The sequence below is a fragment of the Rattus rattus genome, chromosome 13, assembly GCF_011064425.1.
Source record: "Rattus rattus isolate New Zealand chromosome 13, Rrattus_CSIRO_v1, whole genome shotgun sequence".
Lineage (NCBI taxonomy): Eukaryota > Metazoa > Chordata > Mammalia > Rodentia > Muridae > Rattus > Rattus rattus.
In genome coordinates, this window is record NC_046166.1 from 66,467,144 (window position 1) to 66,490,987 (window position 23,844).

At 45.0% G+C, this 23,844-nt stretch overlaps 1 protein-coding gene across 1 annotated transcript in view; it reads left to right on the forward strand.

Annotated features, from left to right (window-relative positions):
- The first annotated feature begins 8,023 nt into the window (after positions 1-8,023).
- The window catches only part of Csmd1 (CUB and Sushi multiple domains 1), a 1,514,424-nt gene continuing 1,498,603 nt past the window's right edge, over positions 8,024-23,844 (forward strand). Inside the window, exon 1 of the mRNA XM_032918494.1 lies at positions 8,024-8,523. Within this exon, the coding sequence (XP_032774385.1) occupies positions 8,439-8,523 (85 nt within the window). The 5' untranslated portion in view covers positions 8,024-8,438. The remainder of the gene's footprint in view (positions 8,524-23,844) is intronic.

Below are 23,844 nucleotides of genomic sequence, written 5' to 3' on the forward strand. Positions count from 1 at the left end.
CAATAAACTCTCACCTTACATGGAACCAATAAGTTTAGTGTCCGCGGGTGAGAGGAAATATGCGGCACTTGATCCTCTGCCTGTTCTATTTCAGCGCAGACACAGTGTCCCCCTTCTCCATCCTGAGGCTGTACATGGTAGGGTGGTTGAAAAGCACTCCATTTTGCCTTTGAACCACATGTCTTCCTCGCTCAGTTGTCTGAGAACGGACACATTGTTGAATCCGTATTTTGTGCTTCTGTGAATGCCACACCAATAAACATGGATGTTAATTTTATATACATATATATATATATATGTATATATATTGGACTCATTTCATTTGAATTTCTACCCAGGAGTGGGGCGGAGAGGTCATAGGGTAGGTGCATTTGTAATGTTCTGAGGACCCTCCACGCTATTTTCTACAATGGCTGTGTTTATTTACCCTCCCAGCAATAGTGCGGAGAATTCACTGTTTCTGCATCTTTGGTGCCTTTGGTCCTTTCCAGGCATTTTAAAAGTTCTCCGTGAGGTTTTAGTATATTATTCATTCATTCATTTATTCCTTTAGAAGTGGGGTACACCTGCCTGTTATGGAAGATGAGAATAGATCAGATGACAATATGTAGGAATCAGTTCTCTGGGCCCTCCCTGAGGATTCCTTGGATCAAAGTCACGTCATCAAGCTTGGGAGCACACGCCTTTACCCACTGAGCCATCCCAGTGGTCCACCCCTGGGTTTTCTGATAGGAAGCATTTTAGTGAAGGTCAGTTGATGCTCACTGTGGCTGTAGCCTACATCCCTCCCCGTGGTTTTTCCTGGCATTGACAATTTCATGCACTTGCTGGTCATCACCACGAGCAATGGCTTCGATACAGAGCTCCCATGGCCTTATTGATATGAGTTGGAGGGCTAGGGCTGTCATTCAGTGGTAGAATGTTTTCATCGTGTGCAAAAGGCACTAGGGTTGAGCCTTGCCACTGCAAAAACAAATAATAAATGTCAATGTTAAAATATTGGGTGCAATGTGAATTGCTGTGACACATAGAGAAGGGAGGTTGGGACTGAGCCCTAGAGATTCTTATGTCCTGATCATCTATCATAGTGTATATTTAGATTTCGGCCCCTCCCCCATTTCTGGCATAGTGCAACTTGAATGGACCTCTCCTCTGTCAGAGTTCACAAGCCTATGTTCTAGCTTGGAACCTTTTTTTTTTTTTTTCAGTAATCTTTATCATCTGATAGAATTCTCTGGGCAGATATCCCTCCACATCTATTCACTTGCCTCTCCTCCTTGCCTGGAATGTCTTTTCATGTTTTAAGCTGATATTAGATCTCATCTTTCCTGCAGGCTCATTCAAAGTCTTGAAATATCAGAGACACTTCAGTGGTCTCCCTGGAGGCAGCAGGGTGGAATGAAAAAGGCCTAGACATAGGCTTCTGCTTCTCCGGTCTTTAGGGTAATTATTGACAAGACCTAAAAACCCTCTGGTTGACCTTTCAGGATCTCAGGTTCTGCACATGCTCATACCTGACCTATGCGGTAATAGATATGGTAGTTCAGTAGAACTAAGTGCACTGACGCCACGTCTCAGGGCGTCAGTGTAGGGTTGCTCATGCTGCTGCTGCTGGTAGCAATCACATACTATTTTGGCACTGCCTGAAGCACCGCTCCACATGTGGAAGGAATAGTCCAAGAATCGACAAGCTTGCAGTACTTCAAAAGATGATAACTTGCCTTTTTTGAAGAGGACTTTTTTCCAATAGGAAAGATTTTTGCATAGACAATTTCAGCAAACATCTGAAAACTCTTATTTCAATCAATAAGGAAAGAATGACAATCCTTCAAGTGGGTGGGGGGACCCAGAATGCATTTAAATTCAGAGGCAACACAGGAAAGATGGAAAGAAAGAAAGCTAAGTCTGTATTTGTATTTCTAGCCCAGTTCAAACCCAGAATTTTCCCATACATCTTAATTAATTCTCCCGACAATCAAATGAGTTAAGAAAGTAGATAGACTTTTTAGGGACTAGGCAGTTCATTTTGTATAATATATACTACACATACACACACACACACACACACACACACACACCTGTTGGGAAATGGGAAAATTGACCCATTAATTGAGGTTAGTGAGGACTCATGTATTTCTATACAAAGATTTCTCAATCTATGGTATAGAGAAAGCAGGTAGATATAGACAGGGAGGAAAGGTAGTTTTATATCAGTGAAACTGTAAGAGACCCTGGTCTTGGATGACCTCCCCCCCTTGGATGAACACCTACCCTAGGATGTTCTCTATGTGAATACCTACAGAAGCAAGAGTAGTAGTGGTGTCCACAGGAAATTTGGTGTACCAGATGCTCCCAGTGTCACTGTGAAAAGCCATCAGCGCAGAAACCCATTTTTGAGGGAAAGCATGATTGCCCTGTGTGCCATTTTAAAGCTGAGAGAAAACACTTTAGTTAGACATTTCCTCAACATTAGAAACTACTAGGGGTGGACAACCACCTCTCAAAAGGGGAAATTGCTAATCGGTGATGTCTACATTTTCTCCTGATAGCAGAATTCAAGGGACAGGGGAGCTAGATAGTCATTCTTAATTTGTCACCTCCCCGCAGTTTGCTGATACTTTTTTAATGAACTAAATGAAATAACTCAGAGTCACTTATTCAAGTTCAGTGGTAAGGCTGGTGCAGTCAATAGTATTCCTATACTGCAAAAGAGGATGTGTGTGTGTGTGTGTGTGTGTGTGTGTGTGTGTGTGTGTGTGTGTGTGTGTGTGTGTGTGAGAGAGAGAGAGAGAGAGAGAGAGAGCATTGTGTGCAATATGCATGCTGATCTCGACTCTTTCACTGAGTAAAATTAATTGTTCATATGTATATATTTTCATCATACAATGTCCTTCCTATGGAGAACTCATTGAAGTTACACAATAAATGGCTGCTAATAAATACATTCAGGGTCAGGTGAGGAACAGGAAAGTGGTGAAACTTGGAATATAAAGGAAATAAGAATTTGAGAAGTAGCCTGCACATTAGCCAGAACCCCGTATGACAGTCACATGCATGACAACGGAGTCACTGAAGGGAGAATGGCTCTTCTTAAAGCTAGAGAATTGCTTTTAGCATAGCCCTTTTGACATTCAAATCCATTGGAATATAGACAGTGGAAGTCTTTGGAAAGTTAATGGTCACTTGTCAACTGTGAGCCTTAATGCTGAGCCAGCACATATGTGAGCTTTCCAGACAGTATTTGTTCTGCAAGGGCATCTGGTTCCCCCTTGCTATCTCTCTGTCTGACGTGCAGCAGCAGCCTGGGCTGGTGAATGTGTATGGTGACTCCATGCTGGGCAGTCTTGTTGCAGAAGGAGAGCATTACTAATACGCAGGCAGAGTGGCCAGACGCCTAGCTGCAGAGGAACTTTCAAGATGGCTTCTATTCCACGGGTCTCAGGAAATGGCTAGGAGGCCGCCTTGCAAGCTGAACTTAAAAGTCAGAGCAAAGGAGTCTTCACTTTCTCATCCAGGTGTCAGTTGGATTCACCTTGTGACAATTTTGGAGATAACAACTGAAGTTTTTTTGTCTCCCCAGTTCCAGTTTAAAATCCTAAAGAATGAGCTGGTGCAGGTGGAATGCTCTTTCCCCGTCTTCTCTTTCTTCCCTTTCAATGGTGGGAAAGGGAAACACCCATCTTTGAAGCTTTACTATGTGTCTGATGTCTCAATATTGTGTGATTCTTTCCACACGTCTGTCAGGAAGATCTCATTACATACATTGCAGATACGGAAACACACTTAGATAACATTTGTTTGTGTGCTCGCTTGCTGAGAAAAAAAAGGTAAATGTATGGATCAAAGCAGATTCTTTTGACTCCAAGGTCAATCTCTGATACCAGTATTGGTCAAATCGTGACTTCTGATGTACCCATGTCACCTTGAACTTCTTAGACATGTCAAATTTTAGGTGTGATTTGAGAAAAATTGCATCAGATACTTTGGGGTTGAAGCCAGCCACATTCACTTCAATAATACAGATGACCAAGTGTTTTAGTTAGGGTTTTACTGCTGTGAACAGACACCGTGACCAAGGCAGCTCTTATAAGGACAACAATTAATTGGGGCTGGCTTACAGGTTCAGAGGTTCAGTCCATTATCATCAAGGTGGGATCATAGCAGCATCCAGGCAGGCATAGTGCAGGAGGAACTGAGAGTTCTACATCTCCATCTGAAGGCTTTTAGGAGAAGCCTGGCTTCCAGGCAGCTCAGACAAGATTCTTAAAGCTTACACCCATAGTGACACACCCACACCAACAAGGCTACCCCTACTCTAATAAGGCCACGCTTCAGAATATTGCCACTCCCTGGGCCAAGCATACACAAAGTATCACACCGATTTAAGTTATCCTTCTGCACAGAGATGCCCATGTTTCCTGGTGCGCCCTTTCAGGCAAGCTACCTTATTATGAAAGAGGAGGACTCATTATTCTCTCATTCTATGCAATGAACCATTTGTAGTGAGTATCCACCATCCTGAAGGCATGCACACGAAGAGAATTTAAAATATTGCTTTATTAGAAAGAAATGGCAAAGGCTTGGCAGGTAGCTATGAGTAAGAGACTCAAGTGAGCTTGTCATTGTACTTGCGCAGATGTCAACACCTTCTTTCAATGGTGACCTAGGTATTGATATATTGTAGAGGTTGTATCAGGGTCCCTCACAAAGAATCGTGATCTGATATCACTATCAGAGCACTCTATAACCCTGCAACATTATGCTCTCCCCTTAGGGAGGTGTCATTCAGGCGTACTCTGCAAAGGTCTTCCAAGACTAGTAGGTGACCAGAGCATCAGCTGTATCTGTACTAAGCTCTGCTATGGGGGAGAGGGATTTACATGTGTACAGACATCCAAGTTGAGTTCAGCTTCTGGCTTTTGTAAGAGGTGGCTTCCTACGGGTAGCCGGATTTCTTAAAGGAAGAAGTCCCCCTCAATGCTTCCATGGCCATCCATCTTTCAAACACAGCTTCAAAGAAGCCAAACAAAGTCATATTTAGCCATCCTAGCAACAAGCTGTATTCTCTAAGACGTTCATATCCGTACAGCCCTTCAGCTAATTAGTATTCTCATTTGTACATTGTGAAAAGCAAGCTATATTTATCTCAAGCATCATGTTTCTGTCCTCTCCTTAGGTGATTCCATCTCACGGGGGCTCTTCATCTCCTGAGTGTTTATGTTGTCATCCTTCATGTGATGATGCCAGGCCTTAGGGACATCTCCATCTTTCCAGCAAGGCAGGGGCCTCTTAGCGCTTTCTCGATGTACTCCTCAGGGCCAGTCTGGATGCCAGCATCGTTTCTAGAGCAGCTTACTTAGGCTCTGGAGGCTGAAGAGTGCTGTGCAGAGACTGAGAAAGGCATCCACACCCATGCAGCTGTACAAACCTTCCAGTCACTGCAGAGAGGCCCCACGGCCCTTCTAGGGGTGAAATCTCACTGTCCCTTACTGAGATGATATTGTGACAATTCTAAGGTAGGGCCATTCCTTGACCTGAGGGAAAATCATGCCCTCACAACAAATCAGAGGCCAAAAGAGAAGAGAGGCTCTAGGATGCTAAAAATGCTCTTCATCTGTGGCCTGGTGATAAGGAGCATCCAGGCGTACTCTGCAAAGGTCTTCCAAGACAGTAAGTGACCAGAGCAGAAGATGAAAAAGAGATGGGACTACGGCATTCCTAAAAGATGCTAGCTAGCGGGAAAAGCTGACCACTAGATGGCAGCAGAGACCCACGGTTTCCTTCTGGGCCGAGAATCTTCTGAGATCCTGGATGGGGGAGATTCCCTATATCCCTCCGAAGGAGCCATTCTTCCTGGGCAGTCTTCCCCTTGTTCACAGACTCACAATCAAGTTGCATTCTGACAAGGTCATTCTAACTTCCAGACCCAGGATCTTTCTTCCCTTCTAATCTGAAACGACTGTCATTTGTTTAGACTGTCGTTGCTCTATGATTTTACTCAAATGGATAAATTTGCAATGGAAGCATCAAAACAACTGTTTTTAATTACTGCTGTTTCGAGACAAGGCCTCCCTGTGAAGCTTTGGCTAGCCTGAAACTCTTTGTAGACCAGGCTAGCCTTGAACTTGAGGTGATGCCCTGTCTGTCTCCTGAGTGCTGCCACTACAGGACTGCATGACCATGGATCTGAGAGGAAAAGGGTCTTTAAGCATGTTGCTATGAAGGAGACACTCAGTCTTGAGTTGGCAAATTGCCACCATTCTGTGCAAAGGTGTTTGACATCTCGAGACACTGAACATTCTTGATTCAGATCCTAATAACGTGAATCCATCTGGGAGTCCCAGCACAAGGTAGTGAGATTTGGAAATGGTTTTTAATGGCAGAAATCCTTCTTAGTGACATGAGTCATTAGGAGTGGCATTCAGAAGACAGGACACCGTTTTTCATGGGGGACTTCAGCTGTGTTGCTCCTGGAGAGATCAATGTGTCCGGAGTAGGAGCAGGGGATGAACTATTGGATCTCCTAATGGGTCTTGAAAGATTTTGTTGTTGTTGTTGTTGCTGTTGTTGTTGTTCACTTGCTGGAGTGTAAATGACACCTGGGGGATGACTTTTAAAAAAAATCACACTGGAGGTGGCCCCTTCCACTCTCTTTCACACTGAAGGGCACAGGGAGTCATCCTCAATCCACGATTTAGAGAGATACCCTGGAATTTTCTCCCCTAGGGATAAGAACAATGAGAGGATACAAAACAACAAAAATGAAAAGTTCAGATCAGTTCCAAGAGAGCAGCTGCTGAAGAGAACTCCAAGGGAAGGAATAAGGGCTAGGGTTGCTCTGAGAGGGTAAGACACATCTTTGGAGTCACTCTCATGCCCTCAGGTGATCTATGGGCTACAGGGAGCAAGAAGGCTCTAGAGCCCTAAACTTGAAGTGTGGCACACCTTGACTCAGTCGCTGACAGTGGGGGATGATGCGGCCACCAGCCTGCCTCCCTAATACCATGCTCACTCCTGGGTGTGAACAGCACACAGTCATCATGGGATGGATGCTCCCATGGTGGGTGGAGGCATGAGATAGCCGTGTCCCCTTCACTCCAACCCTCTAGAACGCCCTAATCCTTTCTGATTAAGAATGGAGCATCTGTGAACTCTAGCCTTCACCTGGTTTGGACTTTTCAATTAACCTCCCGCCCTTTAGCAGTTTCCTCTGTGTGCACGCCCTGGCTGCTACCGATCTGCTTGTAGCCAGTTCCTCCTGGCTCCTCTTTGAGGGATCAGGGGGACCCCTTCTTGAATGCTGGATTTGATTTTGGGATTCACTAGACTTTTGCCAATTCTTCTGCTCTCATAACCAGAACGGCAGCAGCCTGGTAGTTCAGATTCATTTTGGTTCCCACATAGAGCTGGGCTTGGAATGAGGGTAAAGTAACCCTAACAGGACTAAACATGGACAGTGAAGAGAACTGTCAACGGCTCATCTCAGTGGCAGGCAGTCACCTTTTCAGAGGTAATGTACAGTATCTTTTAAAAGCACCTTTTTGTTCCCAGTTCCAGTCAGAGCTGGGCCCATTCTCTCCCCCACCTGCATTTCTTTCCGAACTTAGGCAGGGGTCTTCTCCTGGTCAGTAGAGAAAGAGCTCCCAGGATGGAGGCCAGACTCTGCCTGCCCCCACACAGCCCTCAGGCTCGCTTGCCTGGTCGATTGTATGGTTTCTTCCCGGTGCGCGGCGTGGGCTTCTCCCACTTGAGCGCCCAACAAGTCTCCGTGCTCCAGCCTGCGCGCAGCCGCGCCAGAGGCTGAACGCAGCGCTGCAGGAGCACTAGCAGGGGCCTGAAAGCTCGAGGCCCGGCTGAGTCCCGAACTGTGCGGTGCCAACCTCCTCCTTCCCCTCTCGGTGGGTAGGATGGTTGAGTCCAGCCGCCACGGCAGCGGCTCCTTGCGCCTCTAGCAGCCTGTCTTCAGCGCTCGCTCCCCGCCTTCCTCCCGCTCCAGCCCCGCTCCCCCCCCCCGCGCCCCTCCCGCACCTCCCACTCGCTGGCTCTCTCTCCAGCTGCCTCCGCTCCAGGTTGCTCCCGGCTGCGCGCGCTCCTCTCCCCGCCTCGCCCCCTCCCGCAGCCTCGCCGCCTTGGTGCCTTCCTGCCCGGCTCGGCCGGCGCTCGTCCCCGGCCCCGGCAGCCCCGGGGCTGCGCTCACTCGGAGCATCTTCAGCCCCGCAGTGGCTCGGACCCGATGCTACGGGAGCGGAGCGAGCCGGGCGCGCAGAGCTGCGGGAGGCGTCGGATGCGCGGCCGGGCTGGGGACCCGGAGCTCTTGCCAGCTCGCCTTGCCCTTTGGTGATTACCGGGCTGTGTTTAGAGCCCGGTCGTTCCTCGGAGGAGACCGGCGCATCGGAGAGGAGCCATCCGTGTCGTGTGCGTGTGGAATATCTGCAGACATGACTGCGTGGAGGAAATTCAAGTCGCTGCTCCTGCCTCTGGTGCTGGCGGTTCTGTGCGCGGGGCTCCTCACTGCAGCTAAGGGTAAGACAGGCTAACACGGTACGGGGGAGACGGCCGAACCCTCGGAGGCCCGGTTTGCGAACCCGAGTGTCTGATCTGAAAACCGTAAGGGACCAAGCAGCAGACACGGGCCGGGTGGCTGTCCACCAGCGACGTTAGGGAACGCAGCGCCCGATACCGAGCTTCCATCGCGTTCTTCCCACCCCTCATCTGCCCCCGCCCCACCCCCGCCCTTCCTTCCCCCTCACTTGGGCTCAAACGACATTTCTCTCTGTGCTGTGTGCTGTGGGTTGTCAAGGAGAAGAGAACCCGGCACGAGTTGGGCAGAGAACTGCGCCTTGGCTCATGGTGCTTGGTGGGCTTGGCGGGTCGCAGGCTGGGGTAGTTCCCACGACTTCTCCCCGGACCAGGCGCACCTGGGATACATACTGAGCACCGTCAGCCTGGCAAGTTCAAGCTCTCCGGGGCTCCTGTGCCATCAGGGAGAGCTAGCTGAGTGGTGTTCCCACAGCCTTACACCTCCTCACACCCAATTCCTCTGCTTTCCCTCCAAGGTACTCCAACTAGCTGTCTCTGGGAGGTCGCCCCCTCTTTCCTTCCCTGGACTTTGCTTTCTGCAAGTTGTAATGTCTGGCAAGGTGGACGAAGCCAGCGGGGAGTTCTGGCCGGGTTTCTGTATCAGCTCAATTCTCTGTGGGTGCAGCGGCAACCCCTGTCTAAGTCTGATCAACCAAAGGAGAAGGGTCTCTCTGAATGGTTCCTGGAGCCTTTGGCTCAGTGAATTCGGATCTCTCCTTGAAAGGAGTTAGGGGATGGTTTCTCCTAAGTCTCTCCAAGCTGCAACCTTCCTGAGGGATGGCAACAGCTCATGTGTTGTGCGCTAGGTCTAGGTTTATTCTGTGGGAAGGAGGGAGGGAGGGAGGGAGAGAGAGAGAGAGAGAGAGAGAGAGAGAGAGAGAGAGAGAGAGAGAGAGAGAGAGAGAATGAATATATGAGAATTGATTGATTTTCACATTGGCAAGTACCTGCTCCCATTTCTTCACTCTCTGATGCTTCTGGGGCTTCGGTGTTAGTTTCCTTCCTCACACTCCTGGGCAAACCTGTATCTGTATCTTTATAGACAGATTGCTTTTCTTTTTAAAGGATGGAACCAAGTCTTACGACTTTTCTCGCCTTTTGACTCATTTGTTCCCTCTCTCCTCACAAGCGAGTCCCCTTTCCTCTCTAGACTACCCCGGCTTCTTATTCCCCTAGTGGTTCAAATTCAAGGGTGATTAAGAAGCGACAGAGGACTCTGTGATCTCCATCCAACTCCACACCCGCCTGGAGAGAGCAGAGGATTGTCTGAGGGCTCCGCGTGGGGGAAACTTGGCCTTCTGATGCTGACCTCTCTGCCAAGCATCCTTCTTACAAAGGGTGTCTGTGGGATGTGCCCCAATAGCTCGCGTAGACATAGGTGGGTTCTGCTTAACTGGAAAGATGGGATTGCTTGCTTTACCGGAGCTTCCTCTCTTCAGATTCGACCCTCTGATTACACGCCTCCCTCCCCCCATGTAGCCTGGGCCTCCACCTGCCGAGCGAGGCTCCACAGGCCAAGCACTAAGCAGGGTTAGGTTGGCAGAGGGCTCTGGTCTCATTGGGCACACTGGGAAAGGAGAGGCAAAGCATGAAAAGTCCAGGGCTGTGCCCCCCAAACCAGGTGCGGATGTCAACGTTGGAAGTGGAAAAGATTCAGGACACAGAGCTAGGCTTTGTCCAGACAAACCCTTGGAGAAATGATATGCTCATCATGCAACTATGCCAAACTTCTTACCCTTTCCTGCACTCTGAGATGATCTAAGGCAAAGCTTCCTCCTTTCCTAAACCTGCAGCTCACCCTTGGAGCGCACTCTGGGTTCCTTGGAGTTCTGAGCAGTCCTAGCTCCCTTCCTTCCCAATTAACAGAGCCTGCTGCGTGGAGCCCACAGCCTCTTGCCCGGCTGCTTAATAATCCCTACACGTGTGCGGGCTGATTCCGCCCCCATGAGGGTGGTCTGCCGCGCTGGGGGAGGGGAAGCAGGGGCCGGGTGTGGAGGGACAGGTCCTGGGCAGAGGTTGCACTGGCTTGGTTCAGGGGTTCCAGGGTAGATGCAGAGTCCTGGACCTGGACTCACAGCCCTAGAGAACGGAGTGCCTTCTGCGCACCAGGAACCCCGGTGGAGACTATGGACGCCAAAGTGAAGCCAAGGCGCCGCCAGCCCCTGTTTGCTTGGCGCTGGGATCGGGCGCGCGCGCGCGCGCACCCTGTGCTCAAAGGGACTGGGACTCTGGTCGTCAAGAACGTTTGCGCTATTGTCTGGCCCACGGGGCAGTGGGTGCATGCTTCTTCATTAACCCCCTTGGGACCCGAGCTGCATCTTCTAGCACCCAGGAGGTCAGGCGCAACCCCTGTGGCTGTGCAGGCTGGCGGGAGGCTGGTGACGCCAGCAAGAGAGTAGCTAACAGTGTGCTGGCTGGCAGCTGGGGCAGGGTCGCAGTTTCCCTTAGAAAGCCAAAGCTAGTGGGCCAAGGTCGGGCCTCTGCCAGGGGGTGTCGCCTCTGGCCTCCAACGCTTGGCCAGAGGGTCCGCGGGCGCCCTGGCGCCTGCGCAGAGTAGGGTCCTCCTCCTAGGAGCGCACGAGGGAGGGAGCTGGGCCATTGCTACTCTCAGCTGTGCTGCCTGCACCCAGGTGGCTTGGGCGCCAAGGCAAAAACAGGTTGAGTTTTTAATGCCTGGGACATCTTTCATGACCTGTTTGCTGAGTCTGAGAGGCTGGAGGCGCTGCAATAGAGGTCCTTGGAACCCATTACCTTCAGTGTCCAAGCATCTGTTCAAAAAAAGCAGTGGAGGAAACCAGGAATTCCATTATTATTATTATTATTGTTGTTGTTGTTGTTGATGATGATGATGAATATTATTAATGAGATGACAAGGGTGGAATCCCAAGTTTATATCTCTTTGTAAAAGCACATTATCCAGAGAGCAGAGGACAATGAAGATTTTTAAGCTTTTTCATTTGGTCAATAGATGGAATAATTTATACGAGGAGAAAGCTTGCTTAAATCTGTGCCCCCAATCCAGGACTGAGTCATCTCTACAGGCCTTTTGAGCAAAGTTTGTTTCTCAGTAGGTTCTTGGGTTATTGGTTGTCAGCTGTGAAAAGAAGTTGGCCTTTAAGGCTTTGCTTGGAACTCCAGCTAAAAGTAGTCTTGCCTAGCGCTGGCTGGAAGGAGCCTCACCTGAGGAAGCTTGAGAATGAAGGCAGAGGTTTGTGCAGGCGGATCCTTAGGTTGCCTACCACTCCAGTAAAGAGATTTAAAGCACAAGTCATGGGATTCCCACAGAGACCGCATACAGAACTCAAAGACCAGAGAGGAATGTATGCCTAAGCCTCTTAATGCCTCTAGATCGTTACCCCTTTGAAAATTCATATTACCAAAGGACGACAAGACTTTTGCAGGTCTGATTTCCTTTAGAGCAGGGCCACTTTAACTTTGTGTGGGATGAAGCCAGCACCTCCCTATGAATAAGGGTGCTCAACCCCTCCCCCAATCCATCATGCACCAGAATGCTGGAGAACTGTCAGCTCTCTGTATTCAAGTTGTCCTCATCAAATCTCTTCCCCCTTGCACTGCCAAAGATGGTACTATATTTTTACATTTATATCTGGTCAGCCAAACGGCTTCCTACTGCTTCCAGAGTAGCCATTTAGTTATTAGTGTGGGACCCTGATCAAGCAAAGCAAACCCTGGGGTTAGAAACATTGGTTAGGAGCCAGGAACACCTGGGGACCTTCACAGGATTGTCAAACTGGAAGAAGAGAAAGGTACACCTACTTGTGCAGATTCAGAGGAGGAATGGGGGTAGTTCAGAAACTCTAGAACGCACTCCTTCCTGGCCTCAAACACCTTGTTAGTAGAGACTGAAGGGAGGGGCTATTTTATTTTGGCTTTCATCTGGCCAATCAAGCTCAATCAGAACAGGGTGTACCTCTGGCTTCCAAGTTCCCCCAGGCGAAACATCTCCTACCCTAGGGCAAGGCTGCCCCAGTCAGGCTCCCGTTCATTGTCTGAAACACAATCCAACTTGAGAGATGTCAAGACAACGGTTTCCTCCCAGAAATAGATCAACAAAGGCTTGGGGGCCACTGAATGCCCACTGCTGAGGATCTAGCAAATCCAGTGTAGACATTTTTACATTTTACATTTTAAAGACCCCATGCTCTACTGAATTCTAAATGTGACTCTGGTCGTTTTTTTCTGCTGAGCTCATGGTGAAATAAACTATGACAACTTGCATGTGTGCAATTCGAGGTATATGTTCCATTGGCCTTTTAATTTCCTCTTGTTGAGGTCATTTCCCTCTATGTATAATTCGATATACCTTGTACCTTGTACTAAAATGCGAAGAGGGCACGCCTTTAAATTTGATTTTACTAGGCAAATGCTACATCCCGGGAAGATGTCTGGTAAGGAAAAGAAATTTATCCAAACTATCTGCATCGTCGCTCTAGGAAATGTTTTGAAGACCTGTTCATTCCTTATCTCACCAGAGTGGTAACTCTCAGATCAGGGCTGACTACAAAATGGCGATCAAACTGATTTGTTGTGTGCTCTCCCTACTGCTTGGGCCAGTGTTGGATTCTGTTCGGTTGTGTTGTGTTTGTTTGTTTGTTTGTTGTTTGAATGAGCTAAATGGTCTTGATCTTGATGAACCATCTGAGGCTAAGATATAGATGCTTTCGTCTCTGGAGAAATGTGTTCATCATCAGGGAACCAACCCTCTGCTGCTGCCGTTAGATGCACGGGCATGGTCCTGGTCAAGCTATGAGTATATAAGTCAAATACTCATCCTCAAGCAATTATATCTAAATTATAAGTAAACAGGTCATTCTCACAATGGCTTCAGGATGACTTTAAATGACCTTTGATTGTTGATATGACTTTACTTAAGGGCAATTCTAGTCCCTGGTGTGGAGACCGATTGTGATTGGAATTAATATCGTCTTTATTTGAGAAAGAACACACAGAAATCATAAGGCAGCCCTGGTGAAAATGGAGTGGTTCATGAGCTTTCTGCAGATAATACAAACCCTGTTCATCCTCCAGTGGATCAGCTTCTTCAGATGCTGTGTGGAAAGTGGCTCATTTTGGTGCAGTATTCCTCAAGCCACTTACGTCAGGCAGGGATCTTCAAGCGAGAGAAATGCCGCCTGTGCTTGAGAGCGTTTGCCTGGTCCTTCCCCAGGCTTGATTTTAGCGCTGAACTTGAGTCACAGGTGATGTTACTTCTACCCACCTTGCCAATGCTGTGTCTAGAACTTCCTCAGTGGATGAAACAAGACAAAACAGAACACTACATAGAGTCACACACCTGCTTAAATGAAACTCTGGGAGTTCTGTGTTTTTAACACATTGGAAGTTTATGGCTGCAGGCATTGGTTTAATTTCAGGGTTGGTTTAATTTTATTCTGTTCTTTGTCATAGAGTAAGTCAGGGACATTTTACTATATGCTTTAAATCTTGTCACTGACATGGGATCATGGGACACATACCATGCAGGAACCAAATTGTTGGCACTACTTCCAGATTGTTTTTGCCAATGAGTCACCTTGGGAATTCAATTACAACCAGGGAACACCATGATACGAGCTGCCAGTCAAATGCTGAATGTGTTCATTTACTAATTTTGATCTTTTCAGAGAATCTCAACTTTAAATAAACAAAGAAAAAACTCAAAAGAAACCCTGAGGATGTGAGCTCTAGAGAATTAAAAACAAGATTGTGTGTGGATGGTCCAGCTAGTAAGGCATATGGACCCCTGTAGAGTTCTGATAAGTTTTGAGAAGGAGTGTTAGGGCATGGCCACACACTTTCCCCATCTCCACAGCATGGGCGTTTTGAATGTTCTCATGAAAAGCTGATTCCACCTCAGAATAATTCCTTGCCTCCAACTGAGTCTTAGAAGTATGTATGACATGATGTTGCTTCTAGGGCACCAGCAGCCCCCATTCACACGTTATCCTGATATGGAGAACACAGCTGATCTCAGAACTAGAACCTAAAATGAGAACAAGGCAGAAAGGAAACTACAAATCTAACTTAGTCTATACAAATTCAAATTTATACTCCTTCATTATTTAGTCATGAGATGTGGACTAATTACTTTGTAGATAAAAGATATACCTCACTTGAAATGCATATAGATTGCATCTATATGTATCCCATCCCTTCTTCCCTTTCAATAAAAGGCATGAGGATCTAATCATCAATTCATTAATCCTTCAAAGGATAATTAGCCCACACAGATTTCAACATGAATTTGCTTTGTCATGAAACTGTGCAATTATTTCAGATTTTTTTCCTCTATATCATCCATGGCTCCATTATCACTGCTCATCACCCTGCACTGTTTAATCTGTTTAAAAGTATGAATTTACAACAAAGCTCCCATCTGAGCTTCCTGCCCATAGTGTTTGTATTGTGAGCAGACTTCAAGGAATAATTATAGTCTTTCATGTGAAAGACTACACGTTGCAGTGAATTATTCTATATTTTTTCCTATTACTGTTTAGTATACTCTAATACGATTGGTGTTATGTAAGAAAGAGCTAAATGTTAAATTAAAATTTGCATTATTTGAGGACTGATCTGTAATGGTTTAAAAGCCTTTGAAATCAATTGCAGACTGGAAGCACTCATTTTCCCAAGGCCTAGGGAATCCCTATGGCTTTAGTCAGAAAAATATGTTCCTCTGTACTTAATGGGAATCATCTCCACTGGTCTCTTAAGGAGTTGGGAATTTGCTTCATGGGGTCAATTTTCATGGACAAAGTGGGGAGGAGCCTGGGTATCTCCTTCTTATGAACACACAGAGTACACAATCCATTGGTTGAAGTCATCTGTTTGCTCTTTCTTCCGACTCTGGACTGTTAGCACAGAGGACTTTTCCACTCTCTCTGATGTGGGAGCTCACTGTTCTCACCAGCCTCTTGTCACTGTGCCCATCTTCCATCCATGTTAACCTAGGGGCAGACATGCTTCCTCAAGGGAGAAAAGATACTCCTATTACTCTTTTCCAAAGGATAGCAGTACAGGCCGATTCTGAGGCAATCTGCAATTGTTATCATGGCTCAAAAGATTATTTAATTTGTTGTTAATTTGTAAGGAAATTGCTGTATTGTCAGGTACAGTGCCATTCCGGGCAACTGAGAGACTTAAAGGTCCTGTGGTTAGCCCTTCTCTAAGAAGAACATTTAATAGCATAGGAACGGTCACATTTATATAAGTAAACTGCTTAATTGAGCAAATGAATACTTTGTAGAATTTTGAATATCAGTTATATAGTTCTCATTCTGCCTCATTCTTATGTAAATATAATTATTGGGGAAATCTTGAAGTAAAACCTGCCAGAAGGATTGATTGATTTTACTTCCATGAGGTGATCTGTTCAAGTTAGAGGACACATTCACATAGAAAACTCTGGATTCTATTTGTTTCTTTGTTTACTTACTTATTTATTTATTTATTTATTTATTTTTACCTTTTCGGGAGTAAGAATGAGTATAGCAGAAGTTAACCTCAACTTCACTATACAGCTGAGGCTGGCATCAAACTCTTGATCCTCCTGCCTCTCTACTTTCTAAGAACCTGTATTTTAAGCCATGCAATGCCACACTTATGAAATGTATGAATTTTAAAACCAAAATCCTTAATAGTTTAAAATATTGCAAGTAATATCTAGGAAAAGTCAAGTGGGGAAGTTACTAGGGTTGCCTTTGTTACCATGGAAATGCCTCAGCTGATTGACACTCATAAATACCCAGCTAGAACTACCTATTACTGTCCAGATGCAGATTTTCGTTTGTTGTGATACTAAATGATGAACCTAGTAGATGAAATCCCATGTATTTGTTGGTAACTCTCTGGAGAAGGACTGTAGGGGGGCATTGGTGCCAGTGGTGAATAATGGAACACTATAAGCAGAAACACTCATGGGATAACTCAGACATGGGAGCTTCCTCTCTTCCCCTCTACTGAAGTTGCTGTTTGCCTTCCAGGAGCCTTCTCACTGCATCAGGAAACAGGCTCTTGACATAATTTCCATTGATCCAAATAGGAGCCTGAGTAACAGAGACTTTGATGCCATGGCAACTCTGGAGAGGAGAGTGTCTGGGAGGTGGGAGTTGTTTGGGACTCGAGGAACTGAGGAATAAGGGAAAGGCCCACAGCTAATGGGTGGAGAATGGGGAGCAGGTCTACAGATAGCTGGATGTTTTCCCTTGTAGCGTAGAGTAGTCTAGTTGACGTGTACAGTCCACAAATAAACACACAAACATTCATGTTCAGTTATCACCATGGAAATGCACATGTGGCTCCCTAAAGTAAAAAGTCCATAGAACAACGTGGGAAGAAGGACTGTGAAGGGTCCATTTTGCAAGACATACAGTGTGTCTGTTTGAGGCCTCGCTTCCTTCTCTTCTCATACCTCAACTCTGTCAGGCACTTACTTGAATATCACGTATTTCTTTGAAAATAACATAGTTTTGGGAATGCCTTCAGAGATTAAGGCTAGTGGGAAATAAGGTGGATTTTGACAAAATAAGGTGTGAAGAATCTTGTGGCTTCCTGGAAGCAAGCTCCTGCTTCTTAAGTCCTACAAAGACTTGTAGACAACAACACTGTCTTGACCCATACAGACGTCTATAGATCTCTACATTCCACAACTGTTCAGTCTGACTTTCTAGCTCTTTCTCTCATGCTGGGGTCTTCAAAAGACCAGGTCCATCCTAGCTTGAGGCATCCAGGCTGTTTATGTTCTTGAGTGTTTTTGTGTCTGCTGGTGTCTGAGCTTGCACAACTTTGAGTCCATGTCGAGTACCCTCCCATTCACGAACCACCAAGCTCCCTTTTAATTTCTGGCCACTCATTATACTTAGTAGGAAGCTGCATATCTAGGAACTTTGGGGAGATAGGCTTCTGTGCTGCTGGTTTTTATGTTCCACGCATTTCCTATTGCATTGGCCTTGGAGAGCAGAAGGATCCTGGCACCTGTGTTTCTTGTACTCATGCTGCTGCTTTAATGAATAGAGCCAGGTACACAGCCTATGAGGTAAAACACCTCCTATGCATTAATTTTAGTTTTGAATATTTTGTATAAAGGTGCAGGACAGAAATAATAAGAAATGCCTCTTGTCTCTGCTTCAGACATCATTTACTCATGATAAAACTTGAACTTGTCCACAGAACCATCTATCAAAATATTAATCCAAATTGTCAAGTCTATTTTCTTGTTTATTTGATTCACTAGGCATCTTCTAGTGACTTTTCTTCTTGATATATCCATAAGGGCTCAGAATGTTTGCAGTTTTCTTTTCTAGTTACAGTAGTTTAATATTAAAATGTTTTCAGCAGATATTTCAACCTACAATTGTCATTTTTATCTTCACAACTATGCTATCTTCAGCCTTTTAATTTAAAAGAATTACATAAGAGGATTACGGAACAAAGATGAATTAATCATGCCCTTTCTTTGACAAATACATGTGCAACATTACATTTCTTGGGGTCTTAGTGGTACAGAGAGAATCAGGATGAATGTGCTGTTAGTGTATTAAAAAGATGAGAGGTCTTCTGCCTTTAAAGTATAAAGAAAGTAGTAAAATTGAACTTTGGAGTTTAAAAAAAATATCTCCTAGCAATGTGTTTCTCTTCTCATTTTTAATCATAGATAGTATAAGGTCTTTCAGAAAGAGTTGGTGTAAAACAGCATAAAATACATGATAAGAAGAATCAGCTGCCCTTTCTTCTTTAAAGTAGATTCTATTACCTTTCATATTTTAAGAAAAGAGCCTAGGTGAAGAAAAGGGTGTGTGTTATTTACAGACTCTGCGATATTTATTGTGTCCACAAAGTCAAAATGAGACACTTGATGCATTTTAAGGGTCATGACTATTTGTTGTTCATGAATAAGAAGGGAGAGGAGGCCAAAAGTCAAGGACAGTCATAGCAGACAAGAGACGTCATTGCTGCCCTCTGTTCCAGAACATGCTGTCTATTTCTATTGGGCCCGACGCCATGAGAGTCAACTGGAACAAGGGGGTTATCCAGAAGAGCAGGGTTTCCTTCATCGCTGGGAAGTTTATTTAGCTAGTGTTGTTGTATGACACCAGTGAGACTGAGAAACATCTTTCCATTATCTCAGCTTCTGTGGTAAACAGTCTCTTCCCAGCTTAGCTGGGTCCAATTTTAGGGACCTGCCGAAGCATAAACAAGTGCCGATGGTGACTTTGGTGTCATCTGAGGCTCAACTAGGGAAGAATCCACTTTTAAGATCACTCTGTGGATTTGGCACAGTTCAGTTCCTTCTGTGGCTTGACTGAAGTTCTTGGCTGTCTCTTGGCCAGAGTTCACCCTCGGTTCTTGGAGGCTACTTAATGTTCTTTGTTTTGTGGGGCTTTCCAATAAGACACAAAGGTCAAGAAGAGAGGCTGGAGAAAGGGAGTAGAGCTACAGATGGATGATACATACAGACAAAGGCTGGGCAAGCTGGATAACCCTGCATGCACTCCTACAAGGCTCTGCCAGCAGTCATGTACTCCTCATCACTTTTGCGCTGCTATAGCACATCTGTGTCATGCTAGATACAAGACCAAACTCACACTCGGTATAAACAACAGAGGGTAGGAGGCTAACAGAGGCTACTAAGTGTGTTTGCCCATCATTTTCTTCTGGAAAAGTTAGAAGACTAGGTCATGATGACTAAGCAGTATTAAATACTGGACTAAACCTAATTGCTAGATATGAATGTATGTCTTCATATTAATAAGAAGTCTAAGAAATAAGTATGAGGTAAGATTTCTGAGTTACTTACTCTAAACTGCGCATATTAACCATTTCTCCTCCTGCCGCAAATAATATCTATAAAGGTGTACTGGTGATTCCAAGATCCCCAGGGAAACATCCCTGTAGGTTGTTGTTGTGTATGTGGAAAAGTCAGGACAGGTAAAAAGGGAGTAATCAACACACACTAATCAAACCTAAAAATTGTGAGACTTTTAACTGAGAAATGTGATATATTTTTCAGTACAATGTGCTTATTCTTTTCAGTCTTCCCTGTAGTAGCAACAGTGACAAAAAAAAAAAATCGACAGGGCGTAGATGTCCATCATCTTAGAAGAGCTGAATGATTTCTTGCATAACAAATCGTATTGCCTACATGAAAGTCTTTCCAGATAAAATGTTGACTCGAGAATTTGAAGTAGTGTGTTTATTTCAGTTCAATCATTGGTGGAATGGAGGAGTGTGATACTTTTATTATGGGCATGTAAAATATGCGCAGAGGTGTCCACACCACAGTACTGGTGCATGACTGAGAGACTGCGTTCGATGCCAACGTGAAGTGGATCCGAACACAATGTAATTTAAATTGATTGAAACATGAATATCTAAGTTAAGTGGCTTTTATGAGACTTACTAATGAGCAAAGTAGAGTTAGATTGCAAGATTTTTGAACCCCATGTGATGTCACGCTTATAGATTGATGTATCTGTTTTTACTTGTGTTCACCATGAGGTATTTCACCCAAACTCATGGGGAAAAAATTGAGATCTTAACCTGTGAGCTTTCTGCCTTGATATGGCACGACTCTCCTCCCAAGATATGTATGTTAGTGTGAAACCCACGACACCTGTCTGTCTGCCTGTCCAGCACTCTGTCCTACACCTGTGGCCTTCTTTCTGATATGGTGACACTTTGGCATTTACACCCTGCCTGAGGCTACTGTCTGGGAAAAGCAGTATGGCTCAGAAAGTCTGGGCTTAAGTTTTAGACTTAAGCTAATCCTGACAGCTGTAAGGCAGCAGTCCAACCTTGACGCTCAGGAGATCTCAGAGTCAGTGCTGATACCAGACAACACTTGCCAGGGTTAAAACATTTTGTGACTTGTTCAATACTTTACTACAGTAAATTCTTTTGGGCCTCTGGAAAGCAGTTCGCTCAAATATTTCTGCCTTCTTATGTACTTTGTACCAGTAAAATGCCATCATTCCAGAAGGTTTAATTCTGAAAATCTCAGTAGCTTCAATCTCGCTACACTAAAATATCTTATTTAGACCACTTAAGTGGGTGCAATGAGATAGTTGCATTGTTTTGGGTGTCTTGGGTTCAGTTGGCTTTGAAGGAATGAAAACCAGCGTGTCGTTTTGTTAGTCCTAATGCCTCAAGATAGAAAGGACTCACCCCAGTCCTCAAGGGTTCTACTTTGGTGAAAACAGATGTATGTAGAAGCTCTCTGTATGCACTGGTAAGACTCTAGGACAGGCTCTGCAGACACACCCAGAGCTCATCCTTCAGTGTGTAGCAGTAGAAAACATTATGCTCTCTAATACTTATCTTCATTATTTCCGCAAGTGTCTATGGACAGCTGAGTCAACAGCTTAAAGGTTGCACAGAAAAACATACATTCTAAAGGTCCTCGGGAGGTGGCTCAGTCAGGAGGTCCCTGCTGCACAAGCATTAGGACCCAAGACTGATCTTCTGCATAAACCTAAAAAGCCTGGTATAATGGTGGCATGCCTGTAATCCCAGCTTCAGAAGGGCATAAAAGCAGAAACAGGAGGATTCCTGGGACTTACAGGTCACCTGCTCTAGAGGAATTATTGAGCGCTGTATTCATTGAGAGATATTGTTTCAAAAATTAAGGTAAAGGGCAAATGGATAAGATACCTAATGTTGACTTTTGGCCTTTACATGAATGCTCACACATATGCACACATGCATATGTATATGCATAAATCATGTATACACATGCACACACACATGAGAATCAATAAAGCCTTGCATTGGTATATGTAGATAAATTGCAACAACTATTCTGCTGCAAGGTTAAAAAGGTGTAGTTTGTATGTGGCCCCAGAATCTACGTCAGGCTAAGCATCTGAAGATGAGTGATTTGTAATTGGAAATCAGTAATCACATGTGGATACAGTATTAGTTAAAAGAACGATTCTAACACCATTCTTTCAGAATGCTCCAAATTGTGCAAAGTGATGTGTGCTCACATAGTGACTCCAGAGAAGCTACCTGTGAAATCACAGAGCAGAAATCACTGTGTTGTCACAGTTCAGAGACTTAAACTTTCCTACGAAAAATGGCCACAGGGAAGGGAGACAGTCTTCAGATCGTAGGGCTGCTGAGCACACACCCACATCTCACACACTATGGCTTCCTCTTGCTGGAAACCACAACAACTAGTTTCAGGGGAATAGCAACTTGGGGAGTTTGTAAATCGGGTGCTGGGTCTTCAGATAAAGCTAATTCAGCAGAGCTACTCCTGGATCTTGAGTTCTTACCTTTGAGAATGGTGTTTCTCCTAAACTTTTCTTGAAGGAATTGTGTGATTGATTAAACCCATCCTCTCTCTCTCTCTCTCTCTCTCTCTCTCTCTCTCTCTCTCTCTCTCTGTGTGTGTGTGTGTGTGTGTGTGTGTGTGTGTGTCTATGTTCACAGATAGAATAGAACAATACAACAAACTATACCATAACAGTCTTAAGGGGAAATTATTTATAGATACACCTAACTTGAACAGAACAAAATGACTGCTGATCTTCATGAGTGCATGAGAAGAGGCCCTCTCCCCATGTTCCTGACTGTCCTTTCAAATCTGAAGATATCAGATAAGTGGCCAAATAGGAAACAAACAAAAAGCAGAACAACGACCCTGCCACAGGCCACAGTTCAGCCCCTTGAGAAAGCCCTGGAAGCGAGTGGCTTTTCTTTTTGTCTGCAGTCTACTGGACTTCACAACTCTCTACACACAGCCGTGCACCATGAGTGGCTACTCCGTTGAGGGTTAATGAAGAGAAAGACCAGGGAGGATAGTGACGGGCCATATGTCTAGAGTATCAAATTTACTTCTTAAGCAAAACCAGATTCCACCAAAGGCATGGAGGATGTGGAGATGAGGTTTATTAAAATAAATAAAAGTCCTACATTGGGATACCATCTTGGCTTCTTTTGAGTGGTAGGAGATGGTAGATTTTAAAGCACGATGCATTTGTTAAATTATTGGAGGATATTTTTTTATTTAACTCATTGGAAATCCATCTGAAGAGTTATTTTATGCCGTGAACTTTGTGACTGCAAAGATCTGGCAGTCAAGTACTATGTGATGTTACAGGAACATTTTACACCCTTATAGGATTTTATGCAAATTCTATTTAAGGAAAATTTTGCTTACATTTTCATTAAACTCTCTTCATTTCTTTGGTGGTGTGTGCTTAGATAGAATACTACACCGAGATAAAGAAAAGAAATCAGAGAAGAGATAGCTGCTCTTCGACACCAGAAGCCCAAGTACGTGTCACAATTACAGGGCATGTGGTCTACTTATGGATGATCAAGCAATTCTTGACACTATTAATTACCCAAAAGTGTTCAGAAAAGTATAGGTGCTTTTTACGAAAAGAGTTTTAGTAAGTAAAATTATTTTTATCAGGTAATACCAATCTGAGAAACATAGGAAGCAACATTTAATCCTGGCTTGATGCTTCTGAACCCCTTATGCATTGTTTCCTTCCTTCCTTCCTTCCTTCCTTCCTTCCTTCCTTCCTTCCTTCCTTTCCTTCCTTCCTTTCCTGTTATTGTAAATGGCCTATATATTATATATATATATATATATATATTATGATTCTGTTACTGAATTATCTTTGTATTTACCCCTGAAGTAGTTAGCCATACCACACATCCTAGGGAGACGTGGAGAGCTGTGTGGCCAGGGATCCTTTGGCCAATTCTTAGTCTGCCTTTTCCTCACTTCAAGAGTCCTCTGGCTTTCTCAGCCAAGTCCTTTATCTGGAGTTGACTTGAGGATGGAAGAAGGTGATGATGGAGGCCCCTGTGGTTCAAGCTCTGCTCTGTTCTCTTCTTGGGACCTTCAGAGACTCCAGCAGCTTCCTCTGAGAAGATGTGGTTTGAACCTTCTACTTTCAGCCTTGACATTCCTTGACTTCTATTCTCAGTGGAGTGGAAATGGTTCTAATGAATAAATAATTAGAGGATTGGAACAGAGTAAGTTGAAGGAGGAGGAAGGACACACACACACACACACACTCAGAGAGAGAAAGGGAGGGAGGAAAGAGAGAGAGAGAGAGAGAGAGAGAGAGAGAGAGAGAGAGACAGACAGAGAGAGACAGAGAGAGACAGAGAGAGACAGAGAGAGACAGAGAGAGACAGAGAGACAGACAGACAGGGAGGAGAGAGAGGGACGGGGGAGGAAGAGACAATGCATACACACACATACTCATACACACACACACACACACA